We start from the raw sequence: 23,648 nt of genomic DNA on the forward strand, positions 1-23,648 counted from the left end.
GATGAGATCCTGCTTGGGGTTATTTCACCCCTTGGATGAGTAGTCTGTCTAAGACATGGAAATCTCAATTAGCTCCCCTTACATCGTGGCTCTTATATTTGAGAACTAAAATCATATGTGTCCAATTTCTTGTCTCTTGATTCTTTTAATTTTTCTACTAGGATTTGATTTTCAGTCTTCACAAGCATGTAGGCAACACGCTGGACAGCCTCGATGGGTCCCCATCTCTTTAAATTATGGGTTCCAAATCAGCCAGTTCTGGTGGTGGTCTAATCATCACTCTGTGCAACTAGAAGCTGCCTCCTCTGAGATCACAGTATTGGCAGCTATTTCACACTTTGGGTTCAGGAGGAAATTATTTAAGCTTATACCTCAAGGAGTATGTTAGGTCTCTGAGTATAGATTTAGGATCCTCCCAAATAGCATCTACTGAGTTAAAAAATGAAACAGTATTTTAAGGTTTACTCTTTTAAAAATTCTGTCCCATTGGGTTTGGGGGGGGTCATTGGAGTCCATCAGGAAATACCTCTGGATCCTGATCTTAATCCAATTATCACTTTTTAAAAAATTTGTTCTAATTAGTTATACATCATAGCAGCATGCTACAATGTATCACTTTTGAGTTATGCCTTCTAAGTTCGTCAGCTGAGAAACTGGTTCTTGGCTTCAATCATTGTATGGCCCATTATTCATGCTTTAATGCACAAAGATTACTTGTACCTGCTTCTGGGTAAATGAATGAATAAATGATCTACTGAAGAAGTACGGCTCTTCCCTGCACTCCCAACTCATTAACCACCTCTACCTCCAGTGTGAACACCTGTAGCTCACAGAGTTTTCGAGCAGTGTGCAAATGTGAGTACAGAATCAGTATATTTCCCAGCATGTGTCTTCCAGAGCCTCAGAAAAGGGTTTTGCTATTGACTCAATAAATGTTTCCTCTTTCTAACAAAGTGGGAAGTGTCCTGAGAGCTGTCAACAAAGGCAGGAGGACCCCTGTGGATCCGATTCCGAGCAGCTGCCAGGGGCAAATCTTTTTTTTTTTTTTAATATATTTTTAGTTGTAGATGGACTTTATTTATTTATTTACTTACTTATTTATTATGTTATGTGGTGCTGAGAGGGAACCCAGTGGCTCACACATACAAGGCAAGTGCTCCACCACTGAGCTACAACCCCAGCCCGGGAAATCTACCCCCAACCCTGGGAATTTTAATTTTATTTATTTATTTGTTTTTAATTTTAATTGATTTTTTAAAAATAAATGACAGCAGAATGCATTACAATTCTTATTACACATATACAGCACACTTTTTCATATCTCTGGTTGTATATAAAGTATGTTCACACTAATCTGTGTATTCATACATGCACTTTGGATAATGATGTCCATCACATTCCACCGCCCTTGCTCACCCCCTACCCCGCCCCCCGCCCAGCAAATCTCAGTGTAAAGAAAAAATACTCAGGTGAAAAAGAGAGAAAGGCAGTAAACCCTTTCACGTGGGCTCCAAGGTCCTCTGTTGTACCTGAGACAACACTGACAATGAAATGGCATCTTGACTTCCCAGAAGAAATATATCCACAGCAAAAACATTAGTTCAAACTATCCTCTCCAAAGCCCATCTAAATTCTAGGCAAAGACAATGTAATTAAATATTAAAATGATACAAACAGCTCAGGGCTGGGGGCATAGCTCAGTGGTAAGAGCATTTACTTAGCATGCATGAGGTCCTAGGTTCAATCCCCAGCTCGGCAAAATAATAAATAAATAAATAAATAAACAGCACAGCTCACACTCCTTTTGGATCAAGTTAACAATCAACTAGAGTGGCATTTGCCTTGGAATTGTGTAATACATCAGGATCCATTGTATAGTCTATGTGTAATACACATGCTTTGTCTTAGTACTTGGAATATTTATTTTTTATTTATTTTAATAATCATGAGGTTTATTTGTTTATATCATTTGGAACAGTTTGGTCAAAAATAGACTATTTTATACTCATACATTGTTGATGGGACTGCAAAGTGGTGCAACCACTCTGGAAAGCAGTATGAAAATTCCTCAAAAGACTTGGAATGAAACCACCATTTGACCCAGTTATCCCACTCCTCAGTATATATCCAAAGGACTTAAAATCAGAATACTACAGTGACGCAGCCACATCAATGTCTATAGCAGCTCAATTCACAATAGCCAACCATCTAGGATGGTTCCATAGATGCCCTTCAACAGATGAATGGATAAAGAAAACGTGGCACATATACACAATGGAATATTACTCAGCCATAAAGACAAATGACATTATGGCATTTTCTGGTAAATGGATGGAACTGGAGAGTTACCATGCTAAATAAAATAAGCCAATCCCAAAAAACCAAAGGCCAAATGTTCTCTCTCATATGTAGATGCTAACTCAAAATAGGTGGGGTGGAGGTGGGGGTTCATGGGATTGGGCAAGGCAAAGTGGGGGGATGGAGGGGGATGGAAATGAGAAAGACAGTAGAATGAATCGGACATAACTTTCCTATGTTCGTATATGAATATAGGACCAGTTTAACTACACATCCTGGACAACACAAGAATGGGAAGTTATATTCCATGTACATATGATATGTGAAAATACATTCTACTCTCATGCGTAACTAAGAAGAACAAATAAAAAAATATTAAAAATGCACCATTGTGGGCTGGGGATATAGCTCAGTTGGTAGAGTGCTTGCCTCCCATGCACAAGGCCATGGGTTCCATCCCCAGTACCACAAAAAGTAAAAAAAAAAAAAAAAAAAAGCACCATTGCCTAAGAGGATAATGTAACCACTGAAGAATTTATGATATGGTCTTCCATAGCATAAATTTGCCTGACAAAATCACCTCCCAGTTTTAAATCGAGGACATTAAGACAGATTCCAATCCCTGACACAAGGAAAGAGTTAAAGGCTATTGAAGATTTGTATTTGTGTGGCCATGTACACCTGCATACCGATCTGTGAACCTTCTAGCAACATTTCAGATCCAGCAGCCTACATGAAGTCCTACTGCTCCTGTCCTCATTCAGCTGATCTCTGATGAGATCAAGGTTAAGATGCTCAGATACTTTTCATCAGCTCTCCGGGGAGTCACACCTGTGTTTCTGAGGCCGGAGGGCTGCTTCCCACCCTGAACACAGGCTTACCTTAGAAACAAGGCTGGCCCTGTATGCAGCCAGGGCCTTCAGGTATTCCTTTTTGGCAGCTTCTGTTTTCCTTTTATATACCTATTAAAAGACAACAGTTAGCACTGCCTTTAGCTTATAAACTCTCAGCTATTAAAATAACAGCCACGCAAATTAGGTCGCATAAACATCACTCACCTACAAAGTTTGGTCTCCTCGCCCTTTGATTTTTAAATGTTACCCACAAGCACGTGGATATTTAAAACACACCAAACCTTGTCCTCAGCACTGCAGCACAACTGGGATGTTTATTCTAAGAATGAGGGAAAAGATCTGGGGTTGCCACAGAGAGATGCCTTCAGAGCTGAAGGCCTCATGCTAAGGCAGCAAATAACCAGCTTTGCCACAAATAGCTTAAATTCTAGTAAATAACAAGCTTCTCTATCTGTGTCTTCTTTCCCTTGCATGTTTTAACTGCAAGGGAAATCAAATCAGAGTATTAAAAACAAACAACAGCCAGGCAGGCATGGTGGCACACACCTGTAACCTCAGACGTTTGGGAGGCTAAGGCAGGAGGATCACGAGTTCAAAGCCAGCCTCAGCAAGTTAGTGAGGTACTAAAGAACTCAGTGAGACCTTGTTCCTAAATAAAATACAAAAAAAGGGCTGGGGGTGTGGCTTCATGGTTAAGTGTCCCTAGGTTCAATTCCCAGTACCACAAACAAATAAACGGTAGAATTTGTGAAGAACAAAGAGAAGAGATGGAGACCTTTCAAACTTGGTTTCTTTGGGAGAGGAAAAACAACAATAAAAAATTAAGTCAGAAATAATAAAAGGTGGGAGATTTCCATTAGTGAGATCAATGAATTACATAATTAAATCCCAGTCTATTAAGTATGATTTGGGCTTCCTTTTATGAAATTGTCTGATGGCTAGGTGGTAGACCAAAATGCAACTATTTTTTCTCTCCAGAGCATGAAAGTTCGGTTTGCCAGTTCCTTAGAACTCCACTTAGGGGACAGAAAATCAGTCCTCTGTACAGGTGATGAGCTCATGGCAAACAAACAGGGAATTTCAATACTTGCACCCTCTCAATGAACTAGCCACCGGAAATGAGTTCATGATTCCTTAAAAAAAAAAAATCCCAAGTTTTCCACTCTTCATTCCTGAAACAATTATTCTGTTTTATCACTAATAAGGGTCTATTCTTCTGTGACGATATAAAAGTTGACTCCTATTAATGGTAATTAGGTTTCATGCAAGGAGCAAGGGGAGGACCAGCCCCCAAGGAACCCGTTCTTTTCTTCGTTCCTGTGGAGTCGTTTTGAGGGGAAGGAGAGGAGGCTAGGCCCCTAAGGAAGTATCTCCCACCAGCATGGCTAATCTCTGAATACCTCTCACACTGCCTAGCTTTAAAATGAACTTGGAATAAAATTTCAAATGCCCAGTGACAATAATGAGACATGCAGAGGCAGCTTCAAAGTTTGGAAACCCACCAGGATAGCACAAGGGTTCAGAAAGATGATCAATGGGAAGGCAAGCAGGATGGACCTAATCCCTTTGTAGGGCCCTTTTTGAACAAAGGGGGGAAAAAAATTCCACATTATTTAAAATGAAAAGATTATCATCAAAAGTTGATGCTTGCAGGCTACTGCCTGGATTTCTTCCAACCCTCCTGTGACCGGATTCTGAACATGCACCCTTAAACTGACTGAGAAATCGATGTAACTAGAGAGTTGCTTGGATTTATATGCATGTGTTTTAATGCCATAGCTTAGAAAGGCTTTCATAAGAAGCAATCATATTAATGGAATGGATGCACTCAGAAAATACATGGGGAATATCCTGGTAACTTCAGATCTTTGCCTCACCTGCTTCTGCTCTTCTCCAAGACTGTCCCACATAGACGCGACGATTTTTGAGACCTCTCCGAAGGTTGCATTGGGGTTTTGACCTTTAATTGCAGCCTGTGTGTCTCTGAAAAACAGGGCATATGCTGATACTGGCTTCTGCGGCTCATTGGGATCTTTCTTTTTCTTTTTCTTTGGAGTCTTGGGCTTCTTGCCAGAATCTGGAGCGGCTCTTTTCTCTCCAATGGCCTGCAAAGCGGGAAGAAAATTCACTGCCTAGAATGTACTTGCAGAGAATACAGCGAGACTTGCTCAGATCCACAATTATTCTTTGAAGGTTTTGTTAAGCATCATCAACAGATGAATCACCACCAAAAGCGGGGGAGGGACGAATTTGCTTATAGTTAACTGGACAGCAGAGATTAGCATTTAGAACACTGATTAATGAGACCCAGAAGTATCTTCAATACATTCACAGCATATGCTCTAAATAGCAATTATGAGCAATGAAAAACAGAACACTATTCCAAGCAATACTATAGGTATATGCTTATGCACACACAAGCAAAATATTTTACACTTTCAGGGATTTTAGCAGTAAAACCTAACAACATCCTGGATGTCGATCACATTCAGGTATTTTAAACGAGGTCCCTTGCCACAATCATATGCCATATGTATGATCGGTCTTAATTGATTTTTTTTAAGCCTGATTTTTTTTTTTTTTAATTTTTCCAGAATGTTACTTTGCTAATGAGTCTCTGGAAACTCAAAAGAGAAAGAAGCTGTAATCACTACACTGCACAGTAAAGGAAAGGTCATCTTTATTTTCTAAAATAACAATAACTTTCTAAAAGACAGGATAACAAGAAATGTAAAAATGTCAAAACCACTTTAACTGGAGATAAAAAAAGAAATTAATATTCTCCATAAAATTAAAAAACCTGTAAAAGAATCACAGTTGATGCTTAAAATCACCAAGACTAACTAGAGGACTAATAAGAAGATATTTATTATATGTGGTAAGTAACTTGATCCACAAGTTAATTGCCATAAAGACTCACAGGTATTGATTCACATTATGAATTCTGAAGTTAAGACCATGGAAATGATACAGTATAGATCCATAGATTCTACCTCCCTCCCCCCACAATTTACAAACTACTAAGCTTCATATTCACTTTTTACCATCTATTTTTATTGATCATATTGATCATAAAGGAAATGATTTATCAACCTTGGGTTTTTTCTTCTCCTCAATTACAGTACAATTATGTTGAAAACAATTTTTGGTTAATTTCATCAAGAATCCTGAAGTGTTTGACAAATTCTGTTTTAAAAGCCAGCCTTGGGCAAGATCAGCTGAGATAGATAAAAGTTACTAACAGATTGGCTTTTAATGGCCTTGAATCCTAATTCAAATATTCCTAGAGTATTATTACTTTCTGAATGAGGGTCATTTGAAACTTAATCCAATTACTAAAATTCTTAAGAGAGGAAACTGATATGTAGATTTTTTGAGAGCTCTGAACCTTCGAAAGTTAAGAAACCACTGGCCACCTTCTAGATTTGTGCCATTGGAGTAATAACACCCACCCCAGTTGACAGGTAGTTAAAATGCTTCAGAGGGTGTTAAATCTTATCTCACCTCCCCTTCAAGATGCCATTTTTCATAACTCACACAATTCAATAAATCTGTAGACCCCATTCATTGTCTTTTTTTCTAAAATCTCAAGAGTGAGTGAGACTTGTTTAATTCCACTCAAAGGAACCCATATCCTTCAACTACAGCTTGAACTGGAGCCAAGTTCTCCTTCAATGAAAACATTACTGTAGCAACAAGAAAAACAAAATATAGATCCGCTCATATTTTTCTAATTGAGTCAAACAACTATATTCTTTTTCTGGAAGAAAATTTGGTACCGTTTGTGCCAAAAGTAAGTACCCTGACCAATGAGATAATTTATAGTGCAGTTTTCTGTTTTTTTTTTTTTTTTTTCCCAAACGAGAGAAGTTCAATTTTATTCTCTTTAAAACAAGGTATAAATGTCGACAACCTCTGATGCTTCTCTTGTAAAACTGTAACTAGCCTTAGCTATTATTACCTTTTTAAGAATAAACCAGAAATGAAATAGTCCTACTGTTTAAATAAACTTTCAGAATTAATTTTCCTGGAGAAACTTTTGTGTAGTTGAATTTAAAGGGCTGGGAAGGCTGAAAAAATGGCTTTACCTCCAAAGAGACATAATTAACCATCATTTTAATCCTCCTTTTTCAACTGTTATTTAAAAGGGAACAAATTGGAAACCGAGATGCTTTCACATAAAACTGAGTCCCTTACTTAAAATGGAGCAAGATAGGAGTGACGTGGAAGGTTCTCCTTAGATGTGATGATTTCAATTTGGTACAAAGGTAAGTATGATCAGTGGACATGGGCATTCAGTGCAAGGACTCCACCTTGATATGTAATGACCAGCTGTCACCAAGCTGTGTCTTATGTCCCTTGAGTTTCTTTATTTCTCACTTCACCACAGTGAAGTCCTTGTGAGTGTGAGTATTACCAACCCTGCATCTGCCAACCCTGAGCTCAATGCAGAGCTAATTTGAGACCAAATCCTTCATCTTGAAGTCCCTTTGGTTTCTGTGCCTTCCTCTCTCTCTCTCTCTCTCTCTTTCTCTCGAAGTGCTTTTCATTATTTTATTATTTTTATTATTTTACTACTTAAAGTAAATGGTGCTTTCAAAGTTCTGCCTTGACTTGCTCCTTACCCTTTCTAAGAAATCCTGATTACTTCCATGTCCTCACATCTATGGGCTGACGGTTCCCCAATCTATAGTTCCAGATCAGTGAAGTGAGCTCTAGACTCAAATATAAGCACCTAAATTCAACCATTACATGCCAAACTCATCCTGCCCCCGGGGGTGGGGACACTTCTCTTTCTAGGTGGATCCTATCATTTACAGGTAGTCATTCGGTCTCTCAAACTAAAACTCAATTCATCTCTTCTTCAAATTCTAGGGAATCACTGTATCTTAATGAATCTCTGTTAAATGTCTCATTAATTGGGCACCTTCTGCCCAATCTGCTCTTTGATGAAAGAAAACAAACCAACAAAAATCTTCTAATAGATTTTCTTTTCTCTGATTCCTCCCTTTGTAATGCATTCTATCTGTAGCCAAAAATTACCCTCTTAAAGCATCAATTTGCTTAGGCCATTCCTCTGTGCAAATAATTAACCAGCTCTCAGCCACCACATTTATGCCATTTCTTTCTTCTGTTTCTCCCCTCCCCCACATCAAAGTTCATGATACTAATAAATTCACATGTACTTTCCTTTGCTTCTCACTGTTCCTGCTACCAGAATGCTGGCCTCTTTCTTCTGCCTCACAAACTTTTATGCATCCTCTTAGACTTCATTCAAATACAACCTTCTCAATAAAGGCTTCCTCAAATCACTCTCCCAAGCAGAATCGATTATAATCCCAGCACACCAAATACATCAATTATACCCTTAATCGCATCTGGAGTTAGTTTTAAACATCGCTATTCCTCCTCAGTGGGGAGTCCCTCGGGCAGTAATTCTCTTATAAATCTTTTTATCAAGTAAAATGAACCAAGTAAAATGTCAAGTACAGAGTAGGTGTACAACCCAGAATTCATAAAAAAAGTAAAGAGTAGCTGTGTTTTATTACAGTATTCTTTATATTGAAGTTATTCGTACTAGCCAGGTATGGTAGGTAGTACATTCCTGTAATTCCAGCGACTCAAGAGGCTGAGGCAGGAAGAACACGTGTTAGAGGCCAGCCTTGTCAACTTACCAAGACCCTCAGCAAATTAATGAGACCCTGTCTCAAAATAAAGATCAGGACTGGTGTTGTAACTCAGTGGTAAAATGCACCTGGGTTCAATCCCCAGTACCAAAAAAAAAAAAAAAAAAGGGATTCATTCCAGGCAATCTAAAAAGTCATAAGTGCAATCATCTATATTCTTAAAAAATATGCTTCCCATGATAAAAATAAAGATGTGAATGATCAGAATTTACTAAGAGATAAACATCACTGAAGATGCAAAGCTGTCAAAAGTGGCAGAGGTACAGCCAAAGAACTGGATGAAACTTGTCCCTTGGAACACTCAGTGAAAACCAGAGCAGTTCCCATTTTTGCAAAGTCTAGAATTTCTAGAAGTTTCTGGAAAAGGAGTACAGACCCTCCCTTTTGCAGATTATGAAAATTAAGTTTACAAGGGTTAAATGAACTTGTCCCACGGCTTACAACTCAGAGAAACCACATCTCCCAATTTTCAGTTCATACCCTTTCTAGTGAAAAAAAATAAATAAGAGGGGAAAAAAATATTTAACTAGCATAAACTTAAATGTGACTCCAAATCCATGAGGAAACAAGGGTTAGACCAGGAATGAAATTCACAGCCAGAGATAGGGGGCAAGGCGCATTCTCTGGGGGTTGACAGCTCTAACTTACTCTGCTGGCTTCCTCCGCATCCTCCTCGTTGATGGAGCTGGAAGGCGAGGGCGTGGCCGATTTGCTTGCTGGAGGTGAAGGAGATGTATGGGGCATGCTGGCTCCTCCCAAATTCAAGCCCAGCTGGGCACTGAGCTGGGACTGGTTGATGGTGGTGAGCTGGGCAGGAGGCATGATCCCCGATCGCGCAGCATCCGTCATGTGGACGATGGACCTCATGATCAGGGAGGGGTCCTGGCGGTACTGAGAGACTTGTGTGTGGCTCTGATCCTACAACAGCAATGGCAAGGGCGGAAAAAGACTTTTAGTTTCCCCAAATATCCACAAACGCATAAAGTTATCAGCTTCTTAGATCCAACCTGTTGCAATTTTGACAGGTTGGACGATTGCAGGATGATATTCTGTATGAATTAAGTAAATAGAAAGACTCCTGCCAGGTCGTCGTAAGCTCAGGAGCACAAAACCCAAATACCCCAAATATCCAGTGCAGGCTGTTTGACTGCACACTGTCTTGGGATGACTTTTTTTTTTTTTTAAAGACTATCAGTAAAAGGAAAGATGAAATTCTTGCTGGTCAAGGAGGGAAAGGCAGAAACAGGGACCCAGCCCTTCTGGGCTCACCAACTGGTGCACATGGCTCAGTTGGTTCCATTTCCCTCCACTCAGCTCTGTGAGTCAAGGAGAGTCAGTCCTTCAAGGAACGCAGGGACACACAGAGAGGAAACACAGAGCTTTGCTTTCACAGAACAACACATGTCTGCTGCAGGGCATCCTGTCTTTGCAACCCCCTCGGTGAGCCAAAGGGGCATTCCGATGCTGGGTACATGTCAATGGCATCTGGAAGTCATTTCATGTCTTTCGGATCAGATACCAGTTTTTATTTTTCACTTAAACCTACTTTGTTTCTTTTGTTCAATGCCACCATGATTTAATGTACTAAGGATTTTTTTTTTAATGTGGAAAGAGAAGGTAGAGATCATCAGAATTTAGTTTTCTCTGAAAGTGGTATCAGTGACTTCAAAAGTAGCCTTCTCTGCTCTGGGGAGTTGTACAAAAGGCTTTAGAGTTATTATTGCTTCTTTTTCTCTCTTGTCTTTTTTAATTCCAACGAATCAAAATATGAAGACATGCTTTTCGAATGACTTCAAGACTTGTCATTTAGAGTGAGTCTGTGATTTTACTGAAACCAAATTTTCTTGACTCTCCGTGACCCAGAATCTAATTTTATACACAAGCCTATGAATTCTTAACGGTCCCTCTTTCGAGTCCTTCTGAGAAGGCTTATTTTTGCTCTTTAAAGAAGCAGAATAAATTGTTAAAAACTAAATTTCTTCATGTTAAACATACAAATGCTACTAAATAAGAAGCAGTATCAAAGGGCTACTTGAATTATGTTCTACTGTACTACAAAGTATTATGAAGCTTTTAAAAATAATGAATTAGATTTATGCATATTGACCTAGGGCAGACTTTCTCAGTCTTAGCTCCATTCACATTTTGGATCAGATAATTTTAATTTTTGTTGTGGGGCTCATGCTGTGCATTGGGTGCTTCAGCAGTATCCTCAGCCTCTACCCTCTAGATGCTCAGAGAAACCTCCTTCCCCACATATGTATGATAATAAGCATCTCTAGACATTGCCTTCTGGAAAGCGAAAATCATTCCCAGTTGACAAACCACTGACCTAGAGTGACATCCAAGATGTCCAAACAAAAGAACAAGTTGTAAAAAAATTGTAGAACACAGTTCCTATTTTTGTTCAACAAAAACAAACAGACAAAGGCCAAATATCGCAGTTCAAGCCTGTAATCCAAGCAGCTCGGGAGGCTGAGGCAGGAGGATGCCAAATTCAAAGTCAATTCAAATTCAAACTCAGCAACTAAGCGAAGCCCTAGGCAACTTAGTGAGACACTGTCTCAAAATTTAAAAATAAATAAATAAAAAGGGCCAGGGATGTATCTCAGTGGGGTTTAATACCTGGTACCAAAAAACAAATAAACAAACAAAGAAAAAAGAGGAAGTTACAACAGTTACATTAGGTCACATTCCAGGTTAGGACTAGGGGAATGAAGAGGAGAGGCTCAACTTTTCCCCTCTACCTGCGTACACTGTTTTGACAAACTTGTCACCAAAACACAAAACGAAACAAAGAAACGCTAAAATACTTGAGTCACGAAAAGCTAAACAGAAGATAACACAAGTGGTTAAAATGGTCTAGCAAATTGTTAGTTTAATATTAAATATATAGATTTTCAATCTCCTAATAATTGCAGAATTATTAAAATTAGTCTGATTCTGAAGAAAACGTCACAGGTATCCCATCAACCCCACTCTTTCCTCTCTCACAACATTCTCTTCCATTGATCCTAAAATAGGACATTCCATCGGTAGGTGACCTTCTGCAGGCTTCTGTCCTAAAAGTGGATTTGGTGAAAACACTTTGTCTTATTTATTTATTTATTTGATTGGCATTCTGACCAAAAAAATGAACCCATTTCTTCTAAGCTTTGAGCTCTCTGTCCAGTCTTCCATGTTTTTTGAGGCTCAATCATTATTCACTTATTATTAAATTCCACCCCCCAATAACAGGCAATTAAGTTACCTATCTTACCCTTAAATTTACTCCCATACACACTAAAATAGAATATTTTCAAAGTCTTTTCAGACTTATTGAAATCTGGATGTTTTCAATCAACAAGCAATGTCCAGAGTACATTTAAATTGTTTTAATTCTGACTGTATAATAATAAATTAGTTAACTAGCATGACCATGAACTATGCTAATCAGATTTATGCCGCTTTTTCATTAACAGAGGAGTTACTTTGCCCTCTTCGCTCCAATGCCTGTGAAAATTAGCACAGAAAGATGCTGCATGGACTCACCCACGACGACAGCATTTTAGACAGATCTCCTAATGGAACAGAAGACCAAAAACATGTTCTTCTTCCTGGCCTGCCAGCTCTCCCTGAATTCCACCGGCCATATATGCCTGTATATGAGTGGGCTGCTTGGGAACCCCTACTGATGGGCAGCTGCAGTCCAATGTACTAATAAGGAACAATACTAGGTGTTGGCTCTGTGCCAGAGGTTCTGCTAAACTTGCCATGTATTTTCTTTTTTTTTAATTTTTTTAATACTTATTTTTCAGTTTTCGGCGGACACAACATCTTTGTTTGTAGGTGGTGCTGAGGATCGAACCCGGGCCGCACGCATGCCAGGCGAGCGCGCTACCGCTTGAGCCACATCCCCAGCCCTTGCCATGTATTTTCTAATTTAATCCTTTAGAAAGTCTTGATTTGATAGTATTACTATACCAATTCTTTGGTAAGAGTGATTCCCTACGTCACCAAGCTAGCAGTGACACTTGCTTCTTGGAAACACTATTCTCCAGAGGAGTTGCAGTGCCTCAAAGGTAGCAGGTACCTGCAGAAAAGGGAGTGGCCCTTGGGGTCTCCACCACCATCAAAGATGCTGGTTGCATCCTCATCTTCCACAGGGCAGGACGCTCTAGAATATTTTCAAGTAACCTCTGCCTCACATCATCAACGCATCAAAATGTGCTAGCATTTACCACAGCTCACAGTTATCCACTAATAACTTCCCATGCTTGAGGATTATAGTATAAGAAGATTAATGGTCAAAGTGTCTCTTTAGAAATTCAAGCTCCTTTAGGGTCACCAATTATTAACAACCGCTTAAGGGAACTTGATTCCCCAAAGGCGCCAATCATTTTCCATACCAAAAAAAAAAAATGTAACCTTTAGAAGACACTTCCTTTGATCTTAGGATTCCCACTTAAAAAAGAGAAAGCTGTCAGTTCAGTTCAAAAGTATTTATTGAGCACCTATTATATGCCAGGCAGGTGAAGCCAACATATCAATGCTCACATCTTTGAAAACAAAATTACCATGTCTTTTAAACATTATTCTAAACAAAAATTGGAATGGACCAAAAGGTTTAGTATATCAAAAGGTAGGTCAGAGAAATTTATATAGACTCCTCCAAGAGATAGCTCACGATTCTTATCAGTAGTAATATATTAGTAAGGAAATATATAACCATGAATACAACCTAAAGAAATTTAATATGTTTTTATAAATCATTACCTCTCATTTGCTAAAAGTGGGTCCTGAAAGATTTACCAATGTTTACTTAAAAGCAAGGCAACTAACTGGTGCATTGCAAGAGATGGTCACTATCATAACCAGAAATAAGATCTGGGTGCTGGAAGCTTTGCCAAACTCTTTTATTTTTTTATGTTACTGGGGATCAAACCCAGGGCCTCCAGCACACTAGGCAAGCACTCTGTCACCAAGTTAATATGTAGTATTCATTTGTATTACTTCCTAGTCCAGCACTTGGAAAACTTTGTCCTCTATTGGGTGATATTAGACAAAGAGTTCTCAATCTCAATATTGACCTTTTGGTCTGGAAAATTCTATTGGGGGGATTCTGCATTGTTGAGTGTCTGGTATCTTCTCTGGTTCTACACTCAAGATGCCAGCAGCCCCTTCCTATTAGGCTTTGACAAGCACGATCTGACAAATGTCAAGAATCTCCCTTGTTGAGAAGTAGGCTATTGGACAAACATCGAGGACATCATTTACTTGGGGTGGCGGGGATGGTGGGGGTTAGTAGCCAAAGCTTATACTTTATCCCTAAAAATAGAAAGCATGAGGACAAAGAAGATTCAAATTGTGACAAATACCATGAAGAAAAAAAAAAGTTACTGGGGAGGATGGTTGCATTCATCAGGCTAGCAAGGAAGTCCTCTTAGAAAGATGACACGGGAGCAGGTAGAGAGGAGCAAGGAAGAGCCAGAGATGGGCGGGAAGCGTGTTCCAGGCAGAGGGAATAGCAGGTGCAAAGTGAGCAGGGATCAAGCCTGGCCGACTCACAAAGTGGAAAAATCAGGGGAGCCAGAAGCAGGCTGGGCAAGGTGGAGAGGAAATGCAGTGGGACCAAGAGATGGAAGGGGCCAGATGATGCAAAGTGGGCGAGTGACACAGAATGCCCCCCAGAGGAGGGGACCAGAAGAGACAGGGCACAAAGGGAGGCGGAAGCTAACTGAGCTGGAAAAGAGGGCACTGCATCCCAAGCAACAGGAACACAAGCCAAGGCCCCACATGAGGACGCATGCACAGGGAAGGACTCGGAGGCCAGAGTCCCCCGGGGCCAGGACAAGCAAGGCCCGCCATGAGACTGGAAAGGCAGTGGCCATAAAGTGACAGGCTTTATGGTCCATTTTAGGCAGTCTGGATTGTGTTCCCAGAGTAGAAGGAAGCCTTGGCGTGTTTAAGGGCTGGCGTCTCTCCATCGAGGGGGTCATCCATTCCAGTAAACTCTCCCTACCTGACCCTCTTCATGGGCAACCTGTTTAAAACACCTGTGGGCATTTTGGTTTAGTTCAAATAGAAATGTGCAGCCTAATCCCTCAAACTATGTTTTGAAGAGAAAACAAGTGTTAATTTTTGCCATCACAAGGCATTCAGAGTGGGCAGGTTCTGGTCCTCTTGACCTAAAGCTTTGCACAACTCATGCATGCGATGCCCAGGGTGGACAGCAACCCAGCGCTGGTCTCTGCCCGATGAGGGGCCTCTCTGTCTTTTCAATGGGAAACCAATGTGTGGGTATTTCTGGAAGCAATCCTTGTTTTCTTAAATTGCCTGAAAAGCCGTCAATTATTGAGGGTCAATTATTTAAGTGAACTGTTAAAAAATCTAGATTTTTCTATATTGAAAAGGAAACCTTCCATCACAAACACAAACGAAAAACTAGATTCGCTCATGACAAATGGCATGCCAAATAAATACCAAGAGAAGAGAGGAAAACTGTCCGTTTAGGATAAATATGGGACCTTATGCCTAAGGCTCTGGGCCTAACTTGTTTCTCTGACTCAAGGAAGACAAAAGAGAGGTGTGGCTAGGCATGGCGACACCTACTTGTTATCCCAGAAACTAGGGAGGCTGAGGCAGAAGGATCATGAGTTCAAAGCCAACCTCAGTAACTTAGCAAGGCCCTCAGCAACCTAGAAAGATCCCGCTTCAAACTAAAAAAAATAAATAAATAAAAAGTACCTAAGATTGTCTCAGTGGTTAAGCACCCCTGGGTTCAATGCACAGCACAAAACTTAATCAAGACTGAATGAACTGAAAGATGAAGGATGGGCTTACTGTATAAATCACTTAGTTGCTTTAGCCAGTGTGGACGTCAAAGATATGTCTTGGGAAGCACAGGGGAAAAGGAATGGGTACAGTTTGCTTCTATTTGCTGAGTCAAGAAAACTACTTCTTCTACCTATTTAAATCATCCTCCCTGTTTCACTCAGGCCCAGAGCAAAGAGGTATTCACCTGTGTTCTCACTGAAGACTGTATAAATTACACCTCTCTCATATTGTTTCCTGGGTAGTGTGGATTTTTTCTTTCTTTCTTCCTTCTTTCTTTCTTTTTTTTCATTTTTTTTTACTGTAAATGTTACATTTAAAGTATTTTATTCTGATTTTAACCATTCTTGGTCATTACAATGGTGATTCTTTCCACCCAGATCGATTTCAACATAAAAGATTTTTTTAAATCTAATAGGCAAATGCACTTAATGTACCTTTTACTTACACTTACAAATAAATATTCTCTGTAACAATCCAATATCAGGTTTTCATAATAGAGGATAACATCCAATTAAGAAGCAAATAACTCCAATGTTTGAGAGTGTGACTAAATATATTTTTCACTGTGCCAGTTTTTTAATGAACATTTCTTGAGAAATGGAGTAATTAAACAATTATCTGTAGTCAAAATTACTTTGTATTAATAAATATCAAAATTACAAGTATATCATTCAAGCCAGTAATTTTATGCCCAATTATTTAGTTATGTCCTATAGCAGTGTTAAAATTTTATTTCCAAATCAAATGGTTCTATTTAGCTAGGTAGTATATTTCTAACCCCAGAAGACCCTGAGACACACACACAGCTAAGCCCAATGCATACCAAAGGTACCAATGTAATTACAGACCACATCCCACCAACTTGATATTCATTAAAGTATCTTCACTGCAGTAGATAATTTTTCCTTAATAAGTACTCTCAGGGTTATAATCAAACATACCTCCATAAGAAAGTTTCATGGAAAACAGTCTTCCCAAGAGTTAATTAATAGTTTCTTAGCAAAATAAAATTTTCATGAGTTTATTATCAACTCTTAATGGTAATTCACTCATGTATCCCCTAACTCCTTTGTTTTCCTAAGGAATCCACTCCAGAGATGTTTTTTTTTTTTTTTTAATTCAGTTCTAACTGAAAATCATAAAGAGGAATTCTACCTTTCCAGCTGTTGATACTTGAAGTTCCCTTCCCTCCAGCCTAATGTAGGAGTCAAGGTACATTCTTAACAACAGATGAATACTCTCTCACCGTCCTTTCATTTATTCATACATTGAACCAATAAAGTACAGTCTGGGGGCCTGGTGTGTGCCAGCCTGGTGGCTATTGTAGGCCCTAAGATGACAGCAAGTAGCAAAAGAGGCCAGATTCCTGCCCTCCTAGAGTCTGTACTCTGGTGGAGAGCAGGCGGGGGTGAACAAGCCAAGGAGACCATTTCAAAGAATGGTCAGTGTCCCAAATAAAAGAAACTGGGGTAATGATGTAAAGAGTTACTTTTGTCCCTCTAAAAACATTTGAACCATTGTGTCAGTTTTATTTGGCAATCTGAATGTCAATGGTGTTTGGACGGGTCCTATATCATTACTAGGTTCCCATAATACTCAACTATAAAGATCCATGCTAAAAAAGAAAATACAGAGAAATAAACCATAGCATAACTTTGCAATGACACTTTCCTGTAAATGTTATAAATCAAGCAAGCAGTCACGTATCACACTGCACTGACAGCTAACTGGGGCTAGCAGAAGTTTGGAACATATTCCCACTTTAACAGATAACCCTGAATTTAACCTTAAAGACGGCACTTGCATGATCAGGGTCAGTGAGAACAAAGAACACTTATTTTAAGCTCCAAATGGTACAAGGCTATTTGTTCCCCCCCAAGAAAGCAGTACAAGTGCCTACAGCTTGGGCAGTTTGGGCAGACAATTGTCAATTAAAGCCAATTAAAGTCGATTTTGATGATAAGCACCTTTCTATATTCAGATTCTGAGTTTTTGTATTACACAGAGGAACTGATAATCAAAAAAAAAAATTCATACATAGTATAATCACTTTCTAATGAATAAGAACAATGCATAAGCTAGGTATGGTGGTGTGTGCCTATAATCCCAACAACTGGGGAGGCTGAGGCAGGAGGATCTCAAATTCAAGGCCAGCCTTAGCAATTTATCGAGGCCCTAAGCAACTTAGCAATATCTGGTTTCAAAGTAAAAAATAAATAGGGTTAGGGATGTTGCTCAGTTGTTAAGTGTTCCTGGATTCAATCCCCAGTACCAAAACAACAACAACAAAAATCCCTAATATGTGGCGCTTAGTAAGTGCTCAATAAATACTTGCTGTAGGTTAATATGGTTTTCATTTTATTACTTAGGTTTTGTATAATTAGGTCCTTTTCCACTTGAAGTGAATTTTTTGCTTATGTAAGTTGTATCTTTTCTATTGTTAACATACAATAAAAATACCTTTTGACAATAACTTCACCCCAAATAAACACAATTGAAGTAACTGTTCAATTGATATGAAGAATTGGTGCCCGCCCCCACAATGGCTAAATGGTAATCATCCTGCGGAATTTAGCTGTGCAGCCTCTATTGACAATGGCAATGAACATGTTCATAATAATAATAAGAGCTTGTTTTAATAGAACGTTCCACGCATTAAACACATTAATGACCCATGAAATAACTGTTTTATCTGTAACACATTAAGCAACATTGCTAAAAACAATGTATTAATTGAAAGTCTGCTATGTCTCTTAATGTACGATTTTTTTCAAAAGTATGAAACGGCAGGAAAGTCATTTTGTAAAGATGAAAATAATTCAACTTCAAAATTAGAGTCATGCCAACAGTTTTAGGAAAAATAAAAACTTGTAAAACAAGCCTGGTAATTTATAATTTAAGAGTCTTATGAATATTTTAAGAGCTTATCATTTTCTTCTCTGCATGAGTATCTCCTATAGGACTTTTTTTTCCTAGTGCCTTAACAGGTACAGATACTTTCAGACTCTTCCTGTACTTCCATCTTTTTCAATTTCCTAATATTACATTGGTTATTATTTTGTGCACCACTGTAGCATTTTCTAGACACATGCGCTATCACAATTAAATTCAAAGCAAAATCAAACAGAAAACGCCAGTCCTCTACACGTGAAATATAATGTACGGGTGGGGGGAAGTGTGTGAATTATCAGTGTGTTTTATAAATTCTCTTTTGGGGGGGCAATACAAAATATCAGACTAGAGACAATTATTTTACTGTCTGTTTCTTCGATATCAAAGAGAATTTTGAAATTCATCAAAGCTAACCTTCTGTTATGTACAACAGGCTAAGCTGAAAAGAATGTTAACAAGTTCAATTTTCATTCAATCAGCACTACTGCTCTCTGAAATGTTTCATTGCAGGAAAGAAATAAAAATAATCTATATGGTAATTATGAGGATGAATCCCCCAGTAACTTTCAGCTACATGAAAGGTCAGTTCTATTGAAGATATTTTATCAGTCCCTCGCACATACTCCTGTCCTGTCATTTTAAATCAGAACAGCATTTTATTTTCCCATTTACAGCTACCTGCAGAATTAAGTACTTAAGCCAAATAAGAAAAAAAAAAAAGGAGAAGAAGAAGAAATGTTGAATGCTGGCATAGGCTATAATAGCATAGAGATAAATCGTTCATCTGCTCTCTCTCAAGCCTCTGGGGCTGCAGATTTTTCTTCTCCTGGTGCACTGTGGGTATTCAAAACTTGTTCAACATGATTTCATTTCATTTCAGGCACTGCCTGAGAAAACTAAATTACAGAATCAATCATACAGAAGGTCAGAGTGAGACTTCATTACAAGTATTGCATGCTTGCATGAATATCTTTCATTTATGACTGACCCAATATGTCACAATAGCTGTCTAGTAAAAATAATCCACTTTCTGAAATTGATGTACTACTGATGTCAATGCTACTCAGCGGGCTGGGCAGATTATAGAGAGGTGTTAAAAAAAAATCCTTTGGAGCGCACATTGTAGATTTTTAGAATTGCGATCTTTTGTAGATTAAAATAATTTCCAGATGATCATCTGAACTGACAATAATGCTTAAGGGGAACGAATTTTTAAGCAAAATCTACAGTTGATTTTGACTTGCCCACCACATCCTGTTTCAAAACATACGTATCCACGACAAGCAAATCAAGGTTGTTCTTTGAAGCCACAAATGCTTCGACATTCAATTTTTCAGCAATTCACTTTTGAATACTAGGGCATTATTTGCATATTTTGAAATGTGAATGCTAATCATTGGGCTCTTTTTAATCCCCCTTTTTATGTTCCTGCTTTCTGTTTTTAAATATAATGGCATAAATTTAAGGAAGATAAACGTGTTGTGTTTGTTGTCAACAATAATGCAGCTAATCAGTAATGTGACAAAACTGTCACTCATTCTAAAGGAAAACCGATGAGGCTCTGAAGAAAAGCTGGTTCAATGCAACATATAAACAAGCTGGCTTTTCTTCTTATATGATAGTCTTAACGCACCATAGTAATCCTTAACAGACTGCCATATTCATTTGGATAATAAAACTTCTGCCTTGCATAAGGTAGGAAATATCCAGCGTGCACTGGGAAGCTGAATGCATGAGGTAGAAAGTATTATTTATTATTTTTCTGGTGACCTTCCTCAGGGAAATCTCCGAGGAGGCTTCTGTGGAATATTATGATGTAGCCAGCCAACTCGGTACCCGGAGGGAGATATAGAAGAACCTTGACATAACCTATTTTTAACCATGCCTCTGGCGATTCTGAATTCAAGTTTATAGGTGAACATGTCAGGTAGTCCATAGAACAAAGCCAACGACACATTGTATTCATCATAATTCTGTCCCAGTACATTTTATTTTTTCCAACATTTGTGATTTAAAATCCCATGACATTTCTTCAAGGTGAAATTCTACTAGAATTTTCAACAAGATTAGTTTGTTTCCAGCCCAAATAAGTGGCATTCAGGTTCAGCCAAACTTCAAAAAGGCACCAATAAATGTGATGAGGTCCATGTAAATACCATGACAACAGCCTGCACTTAGCTGAAGTACCTATACTTTTAAAAATCAATGAAATAATTCAACTGCTTTAGTGATTAGCCCATACATTACAAAAGAAGCATTAAAAATTGAGTTCTCTCCCCCAATGCCAGTCCCTGAAAGCATTGTTCTTTAAGTGTATGTGAATATCATAATTATTTTATGATTCCATCTTTAGTTCTTTCCAATATAGTAAATTCAATTGACCATGAAATGAAATTTCATAGTCAAAATGCCTCCTTTACACTTTTTTATAGCAGCAATAACAGTTTTATAGCTTTAAGGCAAGGTAATTCATCAGATGTTTAATTTAAAGGCAGATTCTTATATTATTAATAAATATTTACCAATTTAATAAAGTACACATTTTAGCATACATTATATGGTCTCTTAACTATTTCTGCAACTTAAATGAGCCTGGCTGAGCCTCTATGAATAAATGGCACAGTCCTGGCAAACCTGGTTGGCGACTAAACACCCTTTTTTATTGTTATTATTTTCCAGACACAATGTTACAAGCCTGCCTGTAGAGGAAAGGGACGGAACCCTCCTTTCTAGTGTCAAAGGGAAAAGAACGTAGGAAAGTCCACAGGAAACAATTATTTGTGATGTCGAGTAACGTTGATGAATACTTAATGACCATTTCCCGACTGCTCACTGCATTCTTTTTCTGACTTAAAAAAAAAAGTAAAAATAAAAACCCTCATGTTCAGCTTAAACACAAAAGATCACAGGCAAAGAAAATTATGTTGCAGCAATCCTATTTGGGAAAGTAATCTTGTATTTCAGAGAGCACACTGAATCTTTGCACGGCTAATCCACTACATATTTTGCAATCATATGCTGTTATCTGGGGAATTAACAATGAAACCAATAAACATCACTGGCATGGTCCTAATGTGCAGAGAAATATGTAAACAAGCAAAAGGATTTGTTTTTTGTTATACCAACACATCTGTTTCATTTTATCAGAGTTTTTTTTAAGCCCTATAAACTATTAATCTTGTTTTAAAATATCTGCTTAGTACCTCACCTAGACAGACACAAATGCATTACATACTATGGTGGAAAAAAACCTGACAATCTCAGCAGAAGAGTTTAAAATACTTAAGCAGATTTACTCTGGTGATTGCTGACTGTAATTGCACACCAAGAAAAATAGAATCAAAATTATTGCATTAGTAATCTTGGCTCTCCGGAGTGCCTTATTTGATGTTTATGACAATAAATAACATCATTAGATGCATTTCACACAATAACCCATTCTATATTTTCCTCTGCTGGTTATAAGCAATTATTATTTTTTTTCTTTTCTCTGAATCACAGTTTGATATTTCATTTGAGGCAGGAGCAAATCATGTATCATCAACTTTACCTTGTAATCCAACAAGTTCAAAAGACCCAGGTACACCTGATAAAGGTTTCCATTTCTAAAATCTCACCTGGGTAAACTTTCAAATCAAGCACACCTCTGTATTCAACCAGAGGCAAAGGAAGACTGGCTACTTCCGAACCCATGAATCAGACTTCTTAAAAATTGTGTCATATTAGAAGGATCTCCTTGGTCATCCTCTTTTCTACAACTGTCAATCAACCCAATACCAGGTACTGATCCAGGACTGTGCCCACGTTTGAATGGTAGCAGACATAACAATCTACATGTCCACAGTGGACAAGCAGAAACATACTCCAGAATGAACACTCAGATCTTTATCTATGATAGTGCAAAAGATAAAAAGACTTTCAAGCAATAAATGTGGTGCCTACCATATGTAACCCACTGCTATGAAGCACACCATCTTGTTCCACAAGATTTCTTGAGATCGTAATAGAAGGAAGATCCAGGCTTTGAGGAGGAAACTGGGGTGTGAATTCGCTTCCCTGGGAAGGCAGTGGATCACTGAGAGCTTGAAAGGGTAGCAGTACATCAGGCATGCCCAGGGTGGGGTCCGACTCTGGAGGAGGCGTGATGGGTGGGATTTCAAACTCCTCGTCCCCCAGGCTTGGCGTATGGAATGTCTGCTAAAAGGAAACAAAATATAGATATCCTCACATTCTGTTCCTTATATTTTTTATTCCTCCTTGGAGGGAAGAAGAAAGACTTTTCATGAAAACACTACATATGTAGGCCAAATATTTATTTCTCAAATGAAAACATCTTAAACACAGATTTCCATATATAAAGTTTTGCTGATCATTCTGATTAAAGATTTAAGTCTCATTATCATATGGTTTTAATGGAGTATCAGTATTAACAGTTTTTTAATGCGTACTTAATTAGCAACATCTGTCTTTGTTGTTAGTTGGAGCATCAGCGACATTAGATTTGGCTATATAACAAATTGCCACTTTATTGATATGTTAGTGAAACAGCTCAAACCGCTTACACGATACACATGCTTCATAAAATGCTGACGATTTTGTGGTGCACACATACACAGCATTAATCCAGAAGTGAACATTACACATATTTACTTTCTGCCACAATCTATAAAACAAGTAATATTAAATTTGCGGTTTGGTTTTTTAATTTCCTTATTGGTATATTCCCAAGTGCAATGAATGCTTCCATGGAAATTGTGTGTCATGCAACGCTTTATATAAAGATTATCAGAGCTCATATTAAAAGGCACCATGCTTGTATTTAAACTAGAAGGAGGGTTATTTTCTTTTATGTGAACATTTTAATATGTGTTTATCGAAACATTTTCTAACAGTCTTCAACTTTTAAAGACTACCTAGAGAGCACAGAGCTACATTGATATAGACATACTAATGACATCGATGTTGCTCACTTGCTTAGACAAGTGTGACATCTCAAAACTTAAGTACATCTTCATGAATTGTTTTTCTTCCCTGCTAAGGAGATTCTGTGTTTTACGGTAGGTTCTTTTACGTAAATCAGGGCTGCCTCACTCAACCATAG

At 38.3% G+C, this 23,648-nt stretch overlaps 1 protein-coding gene across 8 annotated transcripts in view; it reads right to left on the bottom strand.

Annotated features, from left to right (window-relative positions):
* Tox3 (TOX high mobility group box family member 3) overlaps window positions 1–23,648 on the bottom strand; it is a 105,716-nt gene that overhangs the window by 4,188 nt on the left and 77,880 nt on the right. For 4 of the 8 annotated variants that reach the window (XM_058575796.1, XM_058575794.1, XM_058575792.1 and 1 more), the window contains exons 3-6: window positions 22,490–22,741; window positions 9,488–9,757; window positions 5,030–5,257; window positions 3,180–3,260 (exon numbers count right to left, since the gene is read on the bottom strand). In XM_058575796.1, coding sequence (XP_058431779.1) covers window positions 3,180–3,260; window positions 5,030–5,257; window positions 9,488–9,757; window positions 22,490–22,741 — 831 coding nt within the window. Of the gene's footprint in view, window positions 1–3,179; window positions 3,261–5,029; window positions 5,258–9,487; window positions 9,758–22,489; window positions 22,745–23,648 lie in introns of all 8 variants that reach the window. The other 4 variants (XM_058575795.1, XM_058575793.1, XM_058575791.1 and 1 more) reach the window with 1 other exon arrangement.

Source organism: Marmota monax, unplaced genomic scaffold, assembly GCF_021218885.2.
Source record: "Marmota monax isolate L192 unplaced genomic scaffold, Marmota_monax_Labrador192_F-V1.1 WCK01_AAM20220418_F8-fsc00024, whole genome shotgun sequence".
Lineage (NCBI taxonomy): Eukaryota > Metazoa > Chordata > Mammalia > Rodentia > Sciuridae > Marmota > Marmota monax.